This window comes from Lupinus angustifolius, chromosome LG13 (genome assembly GCF_001865875.1).
Source record: "Lupinus angustifolius cultivar Tanjil chromosome LG13, LupAngTanjil_v1.0, whole genome shotgun sequence".
Taxonomy (NCBI): Eukaryota; Viridiplantae; Streptophyta; class Magnoliopsida; order Fabales; family Fabaceae; genus Lupinus; species Lupinus angustifolius.
In genome coordinates, this window is record NC_032021.1 from 2,382,391 (window position 1) to 2,402,920 (window position 20,530).

The 20,530-nt window shown below is 32.9% G+C and overlaps 2 protein-coding genes across 4 annotated transcripts in view; both read left to right on the forward strand.

Annotated features, from left to right (window-relative positions):
• The window catches only part of LOC109325078 (L-ascorbate peroxidase, cytosolic-like), a 30,391-nt gene extending 14,852 nt beyond the window's left edge, over positions 1-15,539 (forward strand). Inside the window, exons 1-10 of one of the 2 annotated variants that reach the window (XM_019557225.1) lie at positions 13,162-13,288; positions 13,364-13,493; positions 13,571-13,745; positions 13,830-13,895; positions 14,405-14,453; positions 14,527-14,612; positions 14,733-14,812; positions 14,904-15,006; positions 15,105-15,163; positions 15,290-15,539. In XM_019557225.1, coding sequence (XP_019412770.1) covers positions 13,375-13,493; positions 13,571-13,745; positions 13,830-13,895; positions 14,405-14,453; positions 14,527-14,612; positions 14,733-14,812; positions 14,904-15,006; positions 15,105-15,163; positions 15,290-15,305 — 753 coding nt within the window. In that variant the 5' untranslated portion in view covers positions 13,162-13,288; positions 13,364-13,374 and the 3' untranslated portion in view covers positions 15,306-15,539. Of the gene's footprint in view, positions 1-13,161; positions 13,289-13,361; positions 13,494-13,570; positions 13,746-13,829; positions 13,896-14,404; positions 14,454-14,526; positions 14,613-14,732; positions 14,813-14,903; positions 15,007-15,104; positions 15,164-15,289 lie in introns of those variants that run through there. The other variant, XM_019557227.1, reaches the window with a different exon arrangement.
• Positions 16,663-20,350, forward strand: LOC109325073 (mitogen-activated protein kinase 3-like). 2 transcript variants are annotated; one of them, XM_019557222.1, is made up of 7 exons: positions 16,663-17,132; positions 17,715-17,844; positions 18,545-18,682; positions 18,810-19,142; positions 19,344-19,527; positions 19,721-19,924; positions 19,976-20,350. In XM_019557222.1, exons 1-6 carry the CDS (start codon positions 16,969-16,971, stop codon positions 19,879-19,881), a joined length of 1,110 nt encoding a protein of 369 aa, XP_019412767.1. In that variant the 5' UTR covers positions 16,663-16,968; the 3' UTR covers positions 19,882-19,924; positions 19,976-20,350. The 2 variants fall into 2 exon arrangements, with proteins under 2 accessions (XP_019412767.1, XP_019412766.1); XM_019557221.1 differs by having other exon boundaries at positions 16,664-17,132; positions 19,721-20,350.

Genomic DNA, 20,530 nt, shown 5'->3' on the forward strand with positions numbered 1-20,530 from the left:
CCAACATCAAGGGAAGCAAGATCTTGAGGCAAATCTTGCCAAGGAAGAGGGTGAAGACTTTGGTGATGAGGCTATGCAGTTAATGATGACTACAACAATCAGCAAAATTGGAAATGATACATGGTATCTTGATTCAGGATGCTCCAATCATATGACTGGACATAAGGATTGGTTAGTGAATTTTGATCCAACCAGAAGAAATAAGGTGAAGTTTGCTGACAATAGAGTTGTAACAGCTGAAGGAACATGATACATTCCATTAAGAATGCAAGATGGCAGAAGGGCATTCATAACTGATGTGTTGTTTGTCCCTAACATGAAAACTAATCTCATCAGTATTGGTCAGCTGCATGAGAAAGGTCTCGGTATGGAGTTGCATAATGGTCTAATGGAGATTGATGACAACATGAAGAGAAGAGTTCTTAGTGCACATCTCTCAAGCAACAGAACGTTCCAAGTAAAGCTAGATGTAGTGAAGTCTCAATGCCTGAATGCTGAAACCAATATGGATGAATCTTGGCTTTGGCACTTAAGGTATGGCCACCTAAATTTTAGAGATCTAAAGTTACTAAACCAGAAAAATTTAGTCAGTGGTTTGCCTGAAATAAAGTCACACTTGCCAATATGTGATAGTTGCATAATCAGTAAATAAACTAGAATTCCTTTTAGCAAGTACACACAAGTTAGAGCTACTGAACTATTGCATATTGTCTACTCTGATGTGTGTGGACCTTTTGAAGTGAATTCACTAGGAGGAAACATATATTTTGTTTCTTTTATTGATGACTTTAGCAAGAAGATGTGGATCTATCTCATCAAGGCAAATAGTGAGGTGTTTGAACACTTAAAGAGGTTCAAAGCAGAGGCTGAAAGACAATCAGGAAAACAAATGAAAATATTCAGGACTGATGGAGGAGGAGAATTCACATCAAGAGAGCTTGAGAAATTTTGTGTTGATCAAGGCATAATCCATGAGGTGACAACTCCTTACACACCTCAACACAATGGTGTTACTGAAAGAAGAAACAAGACAGTAATGAATATGGTGAGGTGTATGCTGAGATGCAAAAGGTTACCTCATAACCTATGAGGAGAAGTAGTCACCACAACCACTTATGTTCTAAATAGATGCCCAACTCAGAGCATAAAGAACCAAGTTCCTGAGGAAGTTTGGACTGGAAGAAGGCCATCAGTAAAGCATTTGAAGGTATTTGGTTCAATATGTTTCAAACACATTCCAGATCAAGTCAGAAAGAAACTTGATGATAAAAGTGAGTTAATGATTTTTGTTGGTTATCACCCAACATGATCATACAAACTATTAAATCTTGTGACAAATCAAGTGGTCTTCAGCAGGGATGTGTATATTAATGAGATGAGTACATGGAATGATCTTCACAAAAGGGTTGAGCAAAGGAAAACTATGCCTTTAATTCATGCGCTAGAAGATCAAGATGATCATGAAGTTGTAGATGAAGTCAACTCAGCCTCAAGAAAAGATGCTACAAGGATTGTATCTAGACCTACAAGGGTAAGACAACCACCTATGAGACTTAATGAATATGAGTTATTTTCTGATGATGCAATTACATATGAGGGTGATCTAATCCATCTTGCACTTATGGGAGAAACTGAACCAATCACTTTCTAACAAGCTATGAAGGAAGATGTGTGGTTCAGTGCAATGGAAGAAGAGCTCAAGGCAATTGAAAAGAACAACACCTGGACAAAAGCTAAACTACCAGTAATAAAATTACCTATACCTTTAAAGTGGGTATATAAAGTCAAACTCAGACCAGATGGCAGTGTCTCAAAACACAAGGCAAGGTTTGTTGCAAAAGGGTTTACACAAAAGGAAGGATATGATTACACTGATGTCTTTGCACATGTGGCAAGGTTTGAAACAATGAGGTTATTTGTAGCCTTGGCAAGTTGGCCTGGGTGGAAATTGTGGCAGCTTGATGTCAAGAGTGTCTTCCTTAATGGGCCTCTTGAGGAAGAAATGTACATAACAAACCTCCTGGTTTTGACATAACTCATGATGAAACAAAAGTGCTAAAATTGAATAAAGCTCTCTATGGGCTTAAACAAGCTCCAAGAGCTTGGAATAGGAGAATAAACTCATTCCTAAGGTCTATTGGTTTCATCAAATGCAAGATTGAGCATGGAGTCTATATGAACTCATCAAGTGCTGGAGAAACAACTCTACTCTGCCTATATGTTGACGATTTAGTTATCACTGGAAGCTGCGAATCTGAGGTTCTAAGAATTAAAGGGAAATTGAAGTCTGAGTTTGAGATGACAAATTTAGGTGAATTGGCCTACTTCTTGGGAATAGAATTTCAGAAGACTCAAGAAGGATTATTGATGCATCAAAGGAAGTATGTCAAAGATGTTCTAAGCAGATTTCAAATGCTTGAATGCAAACTAGTAGTAGTGTTAGTTGAAGGAAAGGTTGGTTTGATTGATAAAGAAGCTGAAAAATCAGTAGATCCAACTCTCTTTAGGCAAATGGTAGGTTATTTTAGGTTCATTTATCATAGTAGACCTAAGATAAGCTATGCTACAAGAGTAATAAGCAGACATATGGCCAATCCTAGGCAATGTCACATGATTGCAGCCAAGAGGATAATGAGATATTTGAAGGGAACTATGAATTATGGAATTTTGTTTCCCAATGAGAAAGAGGTAAATGAATCTAGTTTTGTTGGTTACTCAGACTCAGATTGGTGTGGAGATAAGGAAGATATAAAAAGCACTTATGGGTATGTGTTCTCCATATTTGGTGCACCTGTGTCATGGAGTTCTAAAAAGCAAGACGTGGTGGCTCTTTCTACATGTGAGGTTGAGTATATAGCAGCATGCCAAGGCCTGTGGTTGACATCCTTGATAGCATAGTTGAAGTGTGGTGAACTTGGTAAGTTTGAGCTAAGAGTAGACAGCAAATCAACAATTAACTTAGCCAAGAATCCAGTCAGTCATGGAAGATGTAAACACATTGAAACAAGGTTCCATTTTCTTAGAGATCAAGTTGAGAATGAGAAGGTGAAGTTGGTTCATTGTCCAACAGAAGATCAGATTGCAGACGTGCTAACCAAAGGATTGAAAATTGAAAGATTCAAGAAGATGAGAAACATGCTAAAAGTCCTCCGTTTTGACTAGAATAGGAGATAGTAGGTTATGTACTTTTCTGTATGCATTTGTAGTGGTGTAACTCTTGATTAAGGAAGGGTATTAAAAGGTGTAATCAATGGTTAGTTGATATAGTTAGGAAGTTTTCTATTTTTAGTTAGTAGTTATTGTTAGTTAACCAAATATAGAAACTTGTATAAATGAGATTGATATCTTGTTAATCAATATATCCATTATTCATTCTCAATTCTAAAACTCTCCTAACCTCTCCTTCACTCTAAATCTTCTTCTTCTTCTTTTACTTTCGTTAACAATGACTCAGTAATTTTCCTGTACAATTCTCTTTTTGTGCACATTTCTGCATCCACGTGGAGATGAGAAAACCTAAATAGAAAGGATGTTTTTTTATTTTGAGTCACACACCCCACGGATGACAACTGAATCTGTTGGTACCTCTCAAAATACAATTCGAATTTAAGGAGAAAAACTCATATTGATTAGGTTTAGGCTTTCTCGGATTTGAAATACTCGGTTCAGATTTGGGATTGGTACAAATGATACTCAAATTTGATTTACACAAAAAAGTCTATTTAAAAGACAAAAAAACATGTTTCGATCGAGTTTAATATGGATTTGGGTTACCTAAAATCAGACAGAACCAAGGTTAATAGTCTATTTTTTAGCCTTACTATGTTCGAGTTCTATTTAAATACAATGAAGATTGGGCAAGCACAAACACATTTCAGATTTTCCCAATTGTCATTGCCACTTGGTGGCAGACTGATTTTATCTATAGAACAATGCCGATTGGCCAAGACCAGTGTTTTTATGTCACGGTCTTAATTAATGTGTTTACAAAGTCTTAGCCGACCCTAATAAATTATGGTCGTTGGCTAATGGAAGTGATAGAGAAGTGTTTTTTATAAATACTATGAAAGGAATTGAATGAAGAAAAAGTAATCATCCGGTTCATCAACTATAGGACTGTATTATCATCGAAATATGCCCCACACACCCTCACCTTTATTATTCACTTTAGTTGGATGTTTCAGTATATAATATTTCCCATATCCAACAAAAAATAATGTTAAGGAAATTAATTACAACAAAAACACTTTAGTTGTTCCATACCTTAAAATGGATATATGAGAAGTCACACCTTATAATTAAATGGATATATGAAGTTTGGTTTAGTTAATAAGAAATTTATTTATATTTCATGCGAGTTCAAATTTTGCTGTCATCATGAACACATTGTTGTGGATAATTTGTAAATCTTTTTAACTACTTAGAGAACGATGAGGCATATCCCAACTTTTATAATTCACGAAATCCAATTTCACATTCGAACAAATATCGTGAACTTAGATTGGAAAATGTTTTTTAATCATAATAATCTCTGAATGGGTATTGAGAGATGTGTTATATAGTGATGTCATTGAGAAATATATTATCCATGTGTTAATATTTCACGAAGGTTTAAATTATGAATATTGTATCTTGAAATGGGGAGATTGAACAAAGTAGAAATTTTAGGAAGCTTAATATTAAATTTAATATCAATTGGACTTTAATATTATTCAAGTGGTGTAAAATCTTATTAGATTCTTAGAACACGAGCAAAATATTAAGGGTTTAATTGTTACACATACTATGAAGATATTAATTCTTACAAAAAAAAAAGAATGAATATTATTAGTAGTATAAAAAAACTCAAAGCTGCAGTACACATTTAAGGGCATACCGTATCATAATTTAATTATTTAGTGGAGGTTAATTTTTGGAAGGAACTAAGGAACTCAGGAACAAGACAAATCACCAAACCAACGTACCCAAGCTCCCAACGCACGCAGCCATAAATAGTTCCAAACTTAACTTAGTCATGTGACAAAAAAAAAATTGGACTATTAAGAATATTTCCTCACCTTTTCTGATAAAAAAATAACTTGGGTTCGTAGCTAGCTCTATAATCAGTGTCATTTTCAAGAATCGAACCCTCAATCTTAAGATTCAGTATGACCTTACATCATTAAACCAACGTGTTATTGTTATTCATGTGACAAATGATTAAACAAGTTTATGGAGCTAGCAAAAATATAGCACAAAAGATAATCAACATTGAAAGTGTAGTTCTACATAATGCATACTTGTAAGAAATTACAAAAGAGAAACCGAAGATAACATTAAAAAGTAGTACAATGAAAACAAAGACCACTTACACTTAGACACTACCTCCTCCAGTTATGTCATCTATACCGGAGAGGTTAAGGAATAAGGACCAATTCCAACAATACCAATTAACTAAACTAAGCTTGTACAAGGATCAATACACATAACAAATTAAAACAACAACTTTAGCAAATTACATTCATGCTCAACCACCAAAAACACTGGTTTTGCATGATTTTATTCTTCACGCCACAACAACACATCTTGGACTTGTAAAATTTATATTCGAGAGGACATAGACAACGGTAATTACATGAAATAACAGCTTCTGTCTGCAGTAGGAAAAATAACAGACACAGATGCTTCATCTTTTACCTTCAATTTGATAATTAACAAGCATTGTAACTTTGTAAGAGAACCATGATGAAGCATGTGTTGAGAAAAGTTAAACATGATGGTAACATAACATGATGGAGTAGTTTAGGAGGAAGAGATATCAGAGTTATAAGCACTTGGTGGTGGGGTAGAACTAGAAAAAGCAGAGCCACCAGAGTTGTTATTACCAATATTTTCAGTGACTTTTCCACCCTTTGATGTCACAAACTTAACAAAGCTGCTAAATATTTGAGCTTTGATTTGTCCTCTTTTGGGGGGAAGGTTTGCTTTCTCCTTATGAGGTGTGGAAGAAGAAGTTGTTGCCATTTTCAAATTTGTTTTTATCTGAAATCAATAATGAAATAGACAAGGAGCAAATATATAATGATTAATGAGTATAAATTTAAACAGAATTTTGGGATAAGGAAATACCAAAATTTAAGATTACTTATAAACAGGAGTAAAATTATTTGAAAATTAAAGGCCTCGGTGCCCAAGAAAAATTTAGGAGAGGTTGTAGATGGAGGGAAAAGAGAAATGGGACATGGTTTTTTTGTTTGGGGAACCAGTTTAAGATTTTTGCTTAGAAGCTAGATCATGTGGGAATATATATAGCAAGCAACGAAAAAAATGTATATGTTAATGTTTTAGTATAGACTTATCACACGAAGCTGCCTCGACGTCATACAAACTGAAATATTACTATATTATCCTCAAAAGGTGTTATGTAAACACTGAATTGCATGGAAAAGTGTTGGTGTGGTGTCCACTGCAATTTCCCTTTAATCATTTTTTTGGCTGACATAACTACATAAGGACTTGTTCTATAATTTCTATCTTCCTATGTGCAGTACTAATCAAGTATATAAAATAATATTAAAATATTAATTTATGTTTTTATAATTTTTCTTTTTAAATAAATGGAGTTTTTTCATTGGCTTAATACATCAAGTGGAACATGAATGTGGATATATGATCAAGAGAGAAGTGGCATTAAACATCATCTGTTTAGTGGGTCACCATGTCACCGCCCAAGTTTTTAGTTTTCACACTTGGCAGTTGGCACTAGCCATTTTGCAAGGTAACATTACTTCTAGACAGACTTAGATTATTAAGAAAACAAATATAATGATTTAATAGTGTAAAGCTTCATTAGATATTCATGATGATTAAAATTTTAAGAGTTTGATTATTATGAATGACACTTGTTAATAATGACAGTCACACACTCTAAAATGGATTAATTTCTTACCAAATGAGATGATGAGATATTCTTAGTAATACAAAAAATAACTCGGAGAATGAAGGTAATTATGAATTTTAGACCCCGTTAACATTTTAAATTCTAAAAAGAAATGAAAAGACGCATCAGAGTCTTCGGCAATGAAATATGAATCAGGGTTAAAAGTTTAATTAAGAAGTTAATCCAGCATTAGGGATGGAGTAAGCACGATGAAGGCATGTATTGAAGACATATAATAGCATGACGTTTTGTGGGTCAGGATGTTTCGATTTAGTGTGACATACCGACGACCCCACAAAGGATATGAAAGTGCATGATCCCACTGCTTGCTTAACTATACTAGGTTGATACTTGTATAATTATGGTTTACAACTTATCCATTAAGATAAGAGTTCAATACAAGATTTATTTGACCACACTACGAAACAAGACCATGAACACAATGGCCGAGAATAAAATATCTTTCACCTTTAATTTGATGTTTTGATTAAGTATGCCACTATTTTGTCTTTCTTAGAGTCTAATATATATGTATTGACATTGTAAAATTTTATGCACATTCAAATCATTTATTTATATTACTTTTATTTAAAAGTTAATAATACTTAAAAATAAATAGTAAATAGTACACCGACACTAACGGTATACAAAACTTTTTTTTTTGAAAGAAAATTGGTTATTTTGGTAAGATCAAGGCTCATTCAGTCATTTGAGTGGATCCCCAAATACCCAAATGATATTTCTTTTTTGGATGGGAGCAAGTAAATGAGAATGGGTGGTCATGGCATGTGAGTGCCCCGATGAATAAGGCGAACATTACTAAACCCATGGGGGAGTCCTCCTTAAATCTCAAACCAAATGCAATTACATGTTGATTATGATGGTCATTGGTTTACTCTTATGTGCCCAACTTACTCTAGAACCTAAATCCTTCCAACACCAATGGAAAATGGATAGGAATATTGACTCCTTCCAAATAATCATAATTTTAATGGGTTTTTAGTCGAAACAAAAAACAAAAATGTTTTAATTTTAAAATGACTCTCTGGTTGTGGACTAATTTTACAAAGACATGTGGCCACAGTTTTAAGAGAATAACGTCGTTCCTAAAACTGAAAATCTACGAAAATATATAATTCAAAACAGTAACGATTTTCTTCGATGCATTTTTTGTGTGCCAGTGATACTTGAATACATACATTCAGACCACAATAAAAAATACATGTGAATTCAATATTTGCAACCATGTTGGAATTTTTTGTTGCTAGTTTTAGGCAAGCATTCTAGCGAAGAGTATAATATACCTCCAATTTTAAAACACATAATATAGTCGGATAGGAGTTTGGAACCAGATAGTGGAGACAATGCTCACCCCAAAATGTTTTAAAATATTAATTTAGATTTAATATCTATACACCGACTAATAATGTAAGTGTAAAAACATTGTCAACAAATTATATATCATTAATTTATTAATCATTATTGACTCTCAATTGATTATTTTTTTATACTGAAACGAACTTAGTTTATCTAATTCCAATTAGAGTAAAAACAAAAATAATACAAATTAATAATAAATGATACGTTCCAGTATAAAAAACTTAATTTTACTCTATTCAATGAAAACAGTCTAAGCTGATTTCAAATGTATGATTGTTACCCTTGTTAGGATTTACTTTCTTTGTACTTAAAGCTGCATCAATATCAACGGACGTTGGTTCAAGTGGTACATGTTTGATTCTCCTTAAGCAAGAATCGGGTTCGAGTCTTATGGATGAAAAAATGCCCATTGGGAGAGTTAGCTCCACTTACCTGTGGATATTTCCGGTTTGGACAGGATTATCTCTAGTGCAAGGATACATGTGGGGAAAAAAAAAAAAAAAAAAGCTACACCAATGTTTCCATGCAAATGGAATGATGTTGATATTACACCATTACCCAATTTTCCTGTGTCAACTTTATTTTCTCCTTTGGTAGCATTACCCTTCCATGCAAATGTTGGATGTTAATACTTCTGCTGTTATATATTAGTATAATATTGCACCAAACAAAAATACATACCAGGAAGCTAGGATGCAATATTAAGGGTATATTTAAGAGTTGTATTTTGGAAGGGAAAAATGGAAGATTTGAGTCATTAAATATATTTTGCAATATAATTCTAAGAAACAGACCCCTGACAGTATGTCAAAATTTGACCTGACAACCTTATCAAACCGCATAACAACAAATTTCTTTCACATGCAATAGGTAATAGGTAATTAGGTACCACGACCAAAATGCAATTTTTATGATAACGTTAAGAGCTAAAACTATCATAACTTAAGAAGTCCTTGGAGCAAATGAAGACACCTTACAATTCTTGATTTTAAAGGGTTTGCAGTTTTCAAAACATCAATCCAAGAGCTGTCGAAACCAATGAGGGGGTAAAACTCATTGGTCACTTGGTTATTCAGAAAGACCAAAACAAAAAATAAAACTCAACCCATAAGAAACACATTGGCTGAATTGTCCATATCCCAAAATAGACAGAAACCTTCAATTGATGGAAAATCAACAAAACAACAAACCCAAAATAAATCAGTGAACAATAACATTTACCACTCCTCAAGGTTTTGTTCAAAGACAGAAAAAGGCTTTCACTTCAGCAGCATCAGAAAATGCAGAAAGACAAAGCCAGAAAACTGCAGTGCAATGGCTAAGAAAACTATATTATATAATTATATAAATAATCACCACCAACTGAAATCCAAAGCCAATACTGCAGAAAACTAAGTCTCTAACAGAAAACTAGAGAAATAAAGGGCAACCGTAGAGTAGTGCAATGGCGACAAGGCGATGACGGTGAGAGGTATGGCGAGGAACGACGAGGCGATGACGATGAGCAGTGATGTGACGCTGATGGCATTTTTGCTTTGCAATCTGTGTATGATGTTCACCGGGAGCGGCGAGGCGACCGATGAGCGGCGAGGCGACGATGGTTCTGCTCTGCAGTTCGTCGTTTCTAATTTAGGTTTCAGGTTTCTTTTTATTTGCCGTTCGGCCGGCCGGTTTAACTAACCGGATTGTTTCAGGTTAACCTAGTTAAACCAAATTTCATACGGCACACGTGGCTAAACTTTGTTGTGGATGATAAATTTTTGTTAGGGATATATTTAAGGGTGGAAAGATGTGATACATGGAAGAACTTATATAACATGTAAGTTATATAGCATGTTTATTTGTTTGAATAACTTTAAAATCTATGTTTTTTGTCCAAAATGTTAGTTTATCATAAGACCTTTAAAGAGGTTATCCTGTATGCATTTAAATAAGATAGGAATAAGGATCAAATTTCCTAAAACTTGTCCTAATTTTTTTTCATACCTATTAAAAATTGACACATAAATAAATAGAATTTTTTTTAAACACAAAATGATACATTTTTATATTACTTGTTCGCAATTGATTGGACCGGACAGAATTTGGGAAGGAATGGAGATCATCTGCCTCATTTATGTACCAAATCAATTAAAAACTGATACCTAATTGAAAAAATAATAATAAAAACATAAAATATATTTTTTATATCATATGGTTGAATGTGATTAGTCTGATACATGGAAACATGAACTGTCTAGAACAAATGATCTTAGTTTTGGGGATAGAGTGTGGCACAGAGGATCTCCATCACATTCATGGGACCTTATTTTAAATAGATCCAATACTATCGACTAAATTATATTTTATATTTATATTAAAAGTCCATATATCATATGTTAGTTGCACTAAAATAATATAATACTAATATAAGATAAAATATCTCATTATATCAAAATATAATTTATCTCTTTAAATTTATTTAATTTTTGACACATGTCTTATTTTTTATTATATTTTAAAATGAAAATTTATTGAGAGAAGAGAAATAAAACAAATGTCAAACATAGAGTGAATTTAAGAAAATAAGTTATCTATGCGAAAGAGATTATATATAATATAATTAAGGACATTGACTTCTTATACTTAGTATAAATTTTAGATGGTATAAAACTTTACATGTTAAGCTAATGTGGTTTTTGAAAAAGTCTGAATTAGATTCATTTATTGAAAAAAATATAATTTAGTCTATTATAAGGTAGGCAATAAACTCAAATATAGGCGGTGACATGTTTTCACCTATGCGAAATAACCAAACTTTAATTATTTGTGTAGTGGTATCTAATAGACATTTCTACATTAGTTTGTAAAATGTACAGTTAATTAAACAAAATTGATATTTAAAACGTAAGTAAATTATTAGATAGATTACTTATTAATTTAAACCACTGATAATTTTCATGGAACGTATGATGTTTAAACAATTATCTAATACACCAATATGTGTCTAATGATGTAAAGTACCACTAGATTCTCATGATAACAAAATGTTCAAAAGTTTGATTCTTATAAACGACGTTTATTTGAGAGACAATTGTACTCCTTATAATGAATTAATTCTTATTCATAAGGGTGAAAGAATTTATAGTACCAAAAAAATATTTAACATAACTATGTTTTGAATGATTCAAACTCAAAACATCAATAACCCCTTAATTTACACACTTTGTTTTCGTTAAGATTGTTTTTAATGTATTATTTTATGTAATGGAGAAATGATATATCCTCCTATTAAAAAGAAGAATTGATGTGTAAAAATATATTTAACGCATCATATTTAGAAACAAGTGCATTTATGTTTTTTGATGCTATTATTTATTACTAAATTTTAATTATAAATATATTTTTAATGTATTATTAGTATATTATTGGTTGTATTTATATAAATATGTATTCAAACAAGTTCTTTCCCAATTAAATTCTCTCACCCACAATAGAATCACATATGTCATTTATGTCCCAATTACTAATAAACAAAATATTATTTTATGATACATACTATGTTATATTGTAAGAGAGAATTTACAGGATAATTTACTGGAGAATATATTTTCAAAGAATATTTTTCATGGGTTAAGTAAAAGTGTGAGAATGACTCTCTTGATAGAATTGTTGTGTTGGTTTTTCTTCACGTTAATGTGATTTAAGAAAAATTATTAAATTCAATCTCCTTCAGATATTGATACATGTGTTTTATAATAAATGGGTAGATTTTGGAATTAAATTATCATCCAAATATTTATATTACATATATGATGGTGAATCTGCCATTAATATTTACCTTGTAGGTTGCATTTTGTCTAAAGTTAAAACAATTAATATAAGAGTAAAATATCTATATATTATTAATATAAAAAATTATACATAGTTGCTATATCATTAATTTGTATTACTTTTAAATAGTCAATTATATTTAAATATCAATGATAAATGACACAATAATAGCTTATTAAACTCTTGTATGTGCATAATTTTTTTCCTCTTCATATAACTACTTCCAAATTTTATGTTATTTCCGTAATTTTCATTCGTGTTATTCACATGGTTATTAATTTGGTTAAGATATTCATATGATATGATAGTATATAATTAAATCAATTATTCATTAATTAAACCACCCCATAAATCCAATATATACATTATAAGTATGCCTTTTTTGGGTAAAAATTAACTCATTTTGAGTTTATTTGTTCAAAGAACAAGATGAATACAATTGATGAAGGTAAAATCTAAAATTGGACAACATAATTTTTTTGTTACTATGGTATCTCCCCATTTCATGGGTAAGAAACTAATACCTTTCAAGTTCATGTCTACTACTTCTAACACGTATTGTTCACAATAATTGAATCATTAACTTTTTTATCATCCTGAATATTTAATGGACCTTATACTATTAGATTAGCTCCTTATTGGTACAACAAAATTGATTTTGATGAGACATATATGATATGCATCCCATGTTTATATATGGGATATGATTTGTTAGTATCATGAGAAAATGTTTACGAGTTTGATTTTAGAGGGGAATAAATAAAAAATATATATTTTGTAGTTGATAAGTGTTTTTTCCTTTCATTTTTCCTCTAACATTAAAATCGTAAATAGACTATTAATAAAATGGCCGTTACAATCAGCTAGTGATAACACATAAGATTGATTTTCAGCATGTTAACATCCTTCCAAAAAAACACGTTTGCCAAAAAAAGTGTTTATATGAAGTTATTTATTTCCTATAAAAAATGATTTTTATGGTCAATTAACACACGTGCATAGTTCATCTAAATTATCAATAATCACTGTTCCAAAAGCATCCAACGGCTCAAAATCACCTACTAGAACATTCTTTTCACCTACCACCTCATATATTAATCATCCTCTGGCTTGTGCTCTCCTCGTGCCACATCGCATTCATCTTTTCATTTCACATCCTCATTTCAAAATTTCAAGGTTCGTTCTCTTCTACACTGAAATCTCACTCGATCCACCTCATTTTGTAACCGTTTTTTGTGGATTTTGTAACAGAATCGTGAGCTATGGGAAAATCATACCCAACCGTGAGCGCTGATTACCAAATCGCCGTTGAGAAAGCGAAGAAGAAGCTGAGAGGATTTATCGCTGAGAAAGGCTGTGCTCCTCTGATTCTCCGTCTAGCGTATGTTACGATGCTCCTTCTTCTTATATTGTTATTGTGGAATCGATGATATTTATCTTCATTTTTTTCATTTATAGATGGCATTCTGCTGGAACCTTCGATGTGAAAACGAAGAGCGGTGGTCCGTTCGGGACTATTAAGCATGCGGCGGAGCTTGCTCACGGTGCTAACAGTGGTCTTGATATCGCTGTTAGGCTTTTGGAGCCTATTAAGGAGCAGTTTCCTATTTTGACCTATGCTGATTTCTATCAAGTAATAATTTATTTTTAATTTTTTGTTTTATGTTTCGTTGATTTGGTTGTGTTATGGTTTAATATTAATTTTGTGGTAATGCAGTTGGGTGGAGTTGTTGCTGTTGAGATCACTGGTGGACCTGAAGTTCCTTTCCATCCCGGAAGAGAGGTAAACTGCATGTTTTAATCGCTTTTTGTTGTTTTTCTGTAATTGTTTTGTGCCTTTTTGCCTTTTATTAAGTATTTTTGCTGTTGATTTCACTTCATAATTTCTACATTTTTGTTTTGTTTTGGCTATAATTTTATTTAGGTTTTGGTTTTGCCTTTTTTGTTTAATATGATTTGTTTGATGGTGAGGGAGTGTTAGAAAAAGCAATTAGTAAATTTGCTGAATTACAATAAAATATAATGGATATTGTTTATGTTTCTCCTTAACTGCGTTTTGTGACTATGTGTACAAATTTGGACAGATTATTCTAGCTGTGTATCTGATGACAAATTGTGAACAACTGAACATGGCCAAAATTTCATTGAATATGATGATTATGTCCCCTTTAAACATGATATTTAGTTTTATAAATTGAGTCAGTAATTTACACAATGCATTAGTGATGTCACAATTCTTTGTTAGTTTGGGTGTTATTTTGGAAGCTAATGTTGGTCTTTTCTTCTGATCAGGACAAGCCTGAGCCACCACCTGAGGGTCGCTTGCCTGATGCAACAAAGGGTCAGTATTCTGGACTTTTAAACAATGAATTAATGGTTGTGATGGGCTTTTGGTTAATCCTTGATTAATGCAGGTTCTGACCATCTGAGGGATGTGTTTGGAAAGGCTATGGGGCTTAGCGATCAGGATATTGTTGCTCTTTCTGGTGGCCACACCCTTGTATGTGAACATTTATACTTGTTCTTATTTTTAGTGTAGTTTCAGCCACATTGGATTATGACACTATCATGTTTGTAAAAAGAAAAATCTAATCACCGAAGATTGTGTACAAATTTGTAGGGAGGAGCACACAAGGAGCGTTCTGGATTTGAGGGACCCTGGACAAGCAATCCTCTCATCTTTGATAACTCATACTTCAAGTGAGTTTCTTTACCCCTCACATTGTTCTTTTACTGACTTTTTTAATTACCTTATACATTAAGTCTTATCAATACCCATAATTCATGGTAGGGAGCTTTTGAGTGGCGAGAAGGAAGGCCTCCTTAAGCTGCCATCTGATTCTGCACTTTTGAGTGACCCTGTATTCCGCCCTCTTGTTGAGAAATATGCTGAGGTGTGTATATTCTTCTGCATTTAAATGTTCAGCATAAATATGATATCTTTGATGATACAAATTTCTCAAACTTTTGTTATTTGCCACCCTGATTTCAGGACGAAGATGCTTTCTTTGCTGACTACAGTGAGGCTCACCTAAAGCTATCTGAGCTTGGGTAAGTTCACCTAAAAGTTATTGTTTATGTTTAAATTAAATGCCTTATGATTTTACCAACCTTTGTTTGTCAGTGAACCTGGTTATGCATCATGAACTGATTCATTTCATGAACTTTACCTCACAGGTTTGCTGAAGCCTAAGCAATGTTAGTGTGGGTGTGTCAAGATGCATGGTGTGGCCTTGATCTTTTTCTCATAATTTCCATATACATGGTTTTGTATGCCAATGTGGGTTGCTCAAATTTGGGGTAGTTTCTGAATGAATTTTCCTGGACTTGATTGATGAAGGGACAATTTGCTTGTCCTCTTTCTTATTGATCTATGTTAAATAACATTGTTCAGTCGTAATGCTCAGCTACTTTGGTATTATTATTATATTTACTGTCTATCTAATATATTGCATTGGATTTCCATGGCAACTACTGTATTTTGCTAGTGTTGTTAGCAAAGCATCTCGTTTAACTGTTTTGGTAAACGTGTTATAAAACATTTTTCATATGCCCTAACTCTCTAGCAACGGATGCGGATGAGATATGACAATTGGCTGAAGTTCCTTTCAATCCGGAAAGGATGCTTAACAATATTCTTCCACGCCTAGAATGGCTGAAGTAAATTACTTGAAATATTATTGCATGTGCAAATATGAGTAATCTAAGAAAATAGTCAATGAATATAGAAAACATAATACAAACTGTTACTGATGCAGTTTTAAGTTTTAACGTTAAATGCATTGATAGTTTTTTGGGTATAAAAAGTAACTAATCTTGGTTGTCTCTCTCAGTGTTCTTTCTATGAAGTGAACTTTTGCCTCTTATTTATACCACTACAAGAATGTCTTAATTATTTTCATTCTTAACTTACATTTATATATGGCCAAATTTTACTCATATTCATTCCCAAAACGAAAATACATGTTCAGAGTGATTTTAGATGGGAAGTTTAAATCATTCACATTTTACATAAATCCAATTTATATTTTTTTTGTTACGTAAGTTTTTTAAGAGAGGCACTCTCTAATCACAGGCACTTACTTAAATGCATAAAAAATATTCTCTTACGTAATCAACCTATAAATATTTACACTACAAAAGTTGTACATGGTGTCAGCTTTTTTCACATTTTTTTACTCCGTATAATAACTTCTCGTAGGAAAGTAACGTGAAAAGGATAATCCTAATAAAACACTAGGCGGCCAACAACTTCATCCAACCCATTATTACTTAATTAGTCTCATTCACGATTATAGATTGATATAGGGTTGATATCGACAATATACAATTGAAAATTTAGGTTCAGTAATAAAATTCATTTATTCAATTATTAGAGTGAGACAACATTACCCATCTTTTATTTTGGCTTTGGATATTATTCCTATTTAATTTTATCTAATCCAACTAATGTCAATGGTCCAAGCCATTCCAATCACACATAACAACAAACAGAAAGGTGGACCCGACGTGCAATAGAAATTATTGAACAAAACGTGACCGTAGATCTGAGGCGGCTGCGATCTGAACCGTCCGATCTAAGTTCTGAAAGCGTCGCTTACTCGCTCGTGTTTTTTCCTCACCTTGCGCGTTTTGGCAACATCTGAAAGTCACCAAAAACTCAACGTGCTTTACCGAGTTGACTCACTGACTCGATCCAACTCTCTTTATAATACAAACTATATCGAAGTCTTTTCCTTCTTCTTCAACGGGTTTCTAGAGAGAGAAACACTTGGAGAGAGAGAAAACAGAATCAATTACATTCTCATCGCTGTGGTTGGTGCAGTTCACGAGTCAGAAGAAAGAAAATAAAAAAAATGGCCGGTGCGAATACGAACGGTGGTGTGGGAGATTTTCCGGCGGTTCCAACGCACGGAGGACAGTATATTCAGTACAATATATTCGGTAATCCGTTCGAGGTTACCACCAAATATCGCCCTCCGATCATGCCGGTTGGTCGTGGTGCCTTTGGAATCGTTTGGTACTCATTCATAATTTCCTTTCGTCACTTTTTTTGTGGATTTGGATTTTTTTTTCTTCAAAAAACTTGATAGTTTTTATGTGCGGGATTTAATTGATTTTGTGAAAAGTAACTTGTATGTTGATCGTTCGTTTTGGTTCTTCATAAATTAGATATGAGTAAATATACTTTGCAAGTAAATGTTGTTATTGGAAACATAAATAATATTGGTGCTAGTTGAGTCTCTACTAAAGTGCTTCATCTTTAATTAGTTATAATCATGCTTATGTTAGAACTTAGAAGTGTTCTTTTACCATATTATCCTGTGTCAGATTTTTGTTGATTACAGAAAGTATGTTTGAGCTATTTGTTGTTATTTGTTAATTATTGTACAAAGGTTACTTTAGACAAATCTAACATAATTTTGTGTATGCATTAATATCCGATTTACAAAACTTTTGTTAACTCCTTATTTCTTGCTGGTTTCTAGTTTCTACCTTAATATTAGTTTTGTTAGTTTAGCCACATTAATTAAAATACAGAATTAAATTGTACATGGAGAATAATTCTAGACTAAGTCTCTAATTGGATTGATTTATGAAGTTCCCTGTTGAATACGGAGACGAATGAGTTGGTGGCAATTAAGAAGATAGCAAATGCTTTTGATAATTACATGGATGCTAAGCGTACCCTCCGTGAGATTAAGCTTCTTAAGCATTTGGATCATGAAAATGTGAGTATTAATCTCTATTTTCTCAAGTTTAGTTTAGTACTACTGCAAATTCAATTCATGCTTCTTACTTGTTGGTTGGGGCAAACTGTTTTAATGATTCCATATAGTGGAATTTTGTTTTACATTTGTAGTTAGAATCCAAAAAACCTAGTTTGGCTCTTTTTTATTTTCCTTGTTCATTTGTACCCAAAAAAGCCCATTTTCTTGTTTAGATTCCATATCATTTTAATGGAAAGGTTGTAGCAACATAAATAAATTATAAATGCCCATAAGATACTTGTCCTACACATTTGTTGGGATGCAATAGAGCATGACTCATAAATTGTGAAACATGTGACTAATGCATGGCCTTGAATGCATTTATGAAAATATGCTAATAACACATCATTTTACTTGGCCCACAAAGGGAAACTGGATTTCTAACCAAGTTGGTCAATGGTAATGTGAATTTGGTTTTAATGTACAGGATTTAATTAGCATGCACTAGCAGTATTAAAAACTAATCATTTATTGACATCTCATTAAAACCTGGCTTTTATAATAACGACCTAAGTCATTACTCCACTGTTTGACAGTGAAAAACCTTATGCCAACACTGCAATAAATTTAAACTCCTAATGTGTACAAGTTTAAATTGCTAAAAGAAGAGTTTACACAATATACTCTGTTTCCTTATGATTAAAGTCGGTTTGTAAATCAGATAATTGCTTTAAGAGATGTTATTCCTCCACCTTTGCGAAGAGAGTTTAATGATGTCTACATAGTCACAGAACTCATGGATACCGATCTTCACCACATTATTCGATCCAATCAAAATCTGTCAGAGGAACACTGCCAGGTGAGTGCTCACAATTTTTGTTGTTACTTGTAGACTTCTTTAAAATCTTCAAGGATTTAACATTAGAACCTTTCTTTCGTTCTACATTTTTGGTTTTACTGATGATTGGATGCTCTTGCACTTGCAGTACTTCTTGTATCAGGTTCTTCGTGGATTGAAGTATATACATTCTGCAAACATAATCCATAGAGATTTGAAACCTAGCAACCTGTTGCTGAATGCAAATTGCGACTTGAAGATTATTGATTTTGGTCTTGCACGGCCAGCTATGGAGAGTGACTTCATGACAGAATATGTTGTCACAAGATGGTATAGGGCTCCTGAATTGTTGTTGAACTCCTCAGATTACACTTCTGCCATAGATGTGTGGTCTGTTGGCTGCATTTTTATGGAGCTTATGAATAAAAAGCCTCTGCTTCCGGGTAAAGATCATGTGCATCAGATGCGTCTATTGACAGAGGTGATATATTATGCGTAAAATAATTTCTTAACTTCTACAATTTGATAGTCACATACATATTTTGAGTTATTTTTTTTGTACTACCAAGGGTATATTTTGAGTTATTTAATATCATGAATATCATGAATATCATAAATCATTTAATGGTATGAAGTAGTTCTGCTGGATCTATGCTTATAATTCTTGTTCTTTCCTATATAGCTTCTTGGCACTCCAACTGAGGCTGACCTGGGGTTAGTGAGAAATGAGGATGTGAGAAGATATATCAGACAACTTCCTCAATATCCTCGCCAACCTTTAGCCAAGGTCTTCCCCCATGTTCACCCCTTAGCCATGGATCTCGTTGATAAAATGTTGACACTTGATCCAACTAAAAGAATTACAGGTAACTTTCTCATTCCTTTCATTTTTCATTTCCTTTTCAACAAAAAGCAAGTATGTAGGCTCATTTTGAACATTAACAGCAGCTACATTAGCATCAAATAAAGCAAGTCTCACTGAAGATTAGAAACAGCCAAGTTATATATTGTACAAAATTGTGCATAATTTCATTTCTATTTGTTAACATATATTGACAGTTGAAGAAGCTCTAGCCCATCCATACCTTGCAAAACTGCATGATGAAGGTGATGAACCAGTCTGCATGGAGCCATTCTCATTTGAATTTGAGCACCAACAATTGGACGAGGAGCAAATAAAAGAGCTGATTTACAGAGAAGCATTGGCACTCAATCCTTAGTATTCTTAAAGCCAAAGGATTCAATCAATTTGAAAGTTTAGAAGATTAAAATATGGATTCGTTTTCAAGTTTCGTCGCGGAAGTAAACTGCAGCTGAAATTTACAAGCAGGAAAGAATCAAGTAGAATTAAAGTTCCATCTTGTTTCCAATCAAACTTCCTAGGTAATCCTGTTGCATATGTGCCACTATTTACGTGTAATTACTGCTTGTGAAATAATGAGTGCCCCTCTGTTGTAAAGTGTCAATGTAATGATTTTCATCCACATAATCTTTTTTACCCTTTATTGTTTGGTTTTTTTCTTTCTATTTCTTTATTTGGGGGGAGGGGATCCCAGTTTTCTTGGTTAAGTCAATGTATTTTGCGTAAGTTATTTACAATGAAACTTATTGCTACCATGATTTACAGCCTTTTTTTCTGCTATATTATCCGTATGCTGGATTTAAATTCAGTGAGCAAATTTTTTAGAGGTAGTTCTTACGTGGTTCATAATATTTCAAGATGGATGGACCTTAATTTAACATATTATTTTTCAACTTTAATGCTTGTTATCAAATGCATTGCGATGTTTCTTGTACTAATCAGAGTCTGCTTACAATAAATAAACATATAGGAATCTTTGGTTGTCAGTACTCATTAAGGAGAATTTC

Bases quoted from the DNA above. Each gene is read 5' to 3' on its own strand.
- LOC109325073 (XM_019557222.1), top strand. From the start codon at position 16,969: ATGGCCGGTGCGAATACGAACGGTGGTGTGGGAGATTTTCCGGCGGTT. The intron at 17,845-18,544 runs GTGAGTATTAAT...TTTGTAAATCAG, and splicing joins AGCATTTGGATCATGAAAAT to ATAATTGCTTTAAGAGATGT. The intron at 19,143-19,343 runs GTGATATATTAT...TTTCCTATATAG, and splicing joins AGATGCGTCTATTGACAGAG to CTTCTTGGCACTCCAACTGA.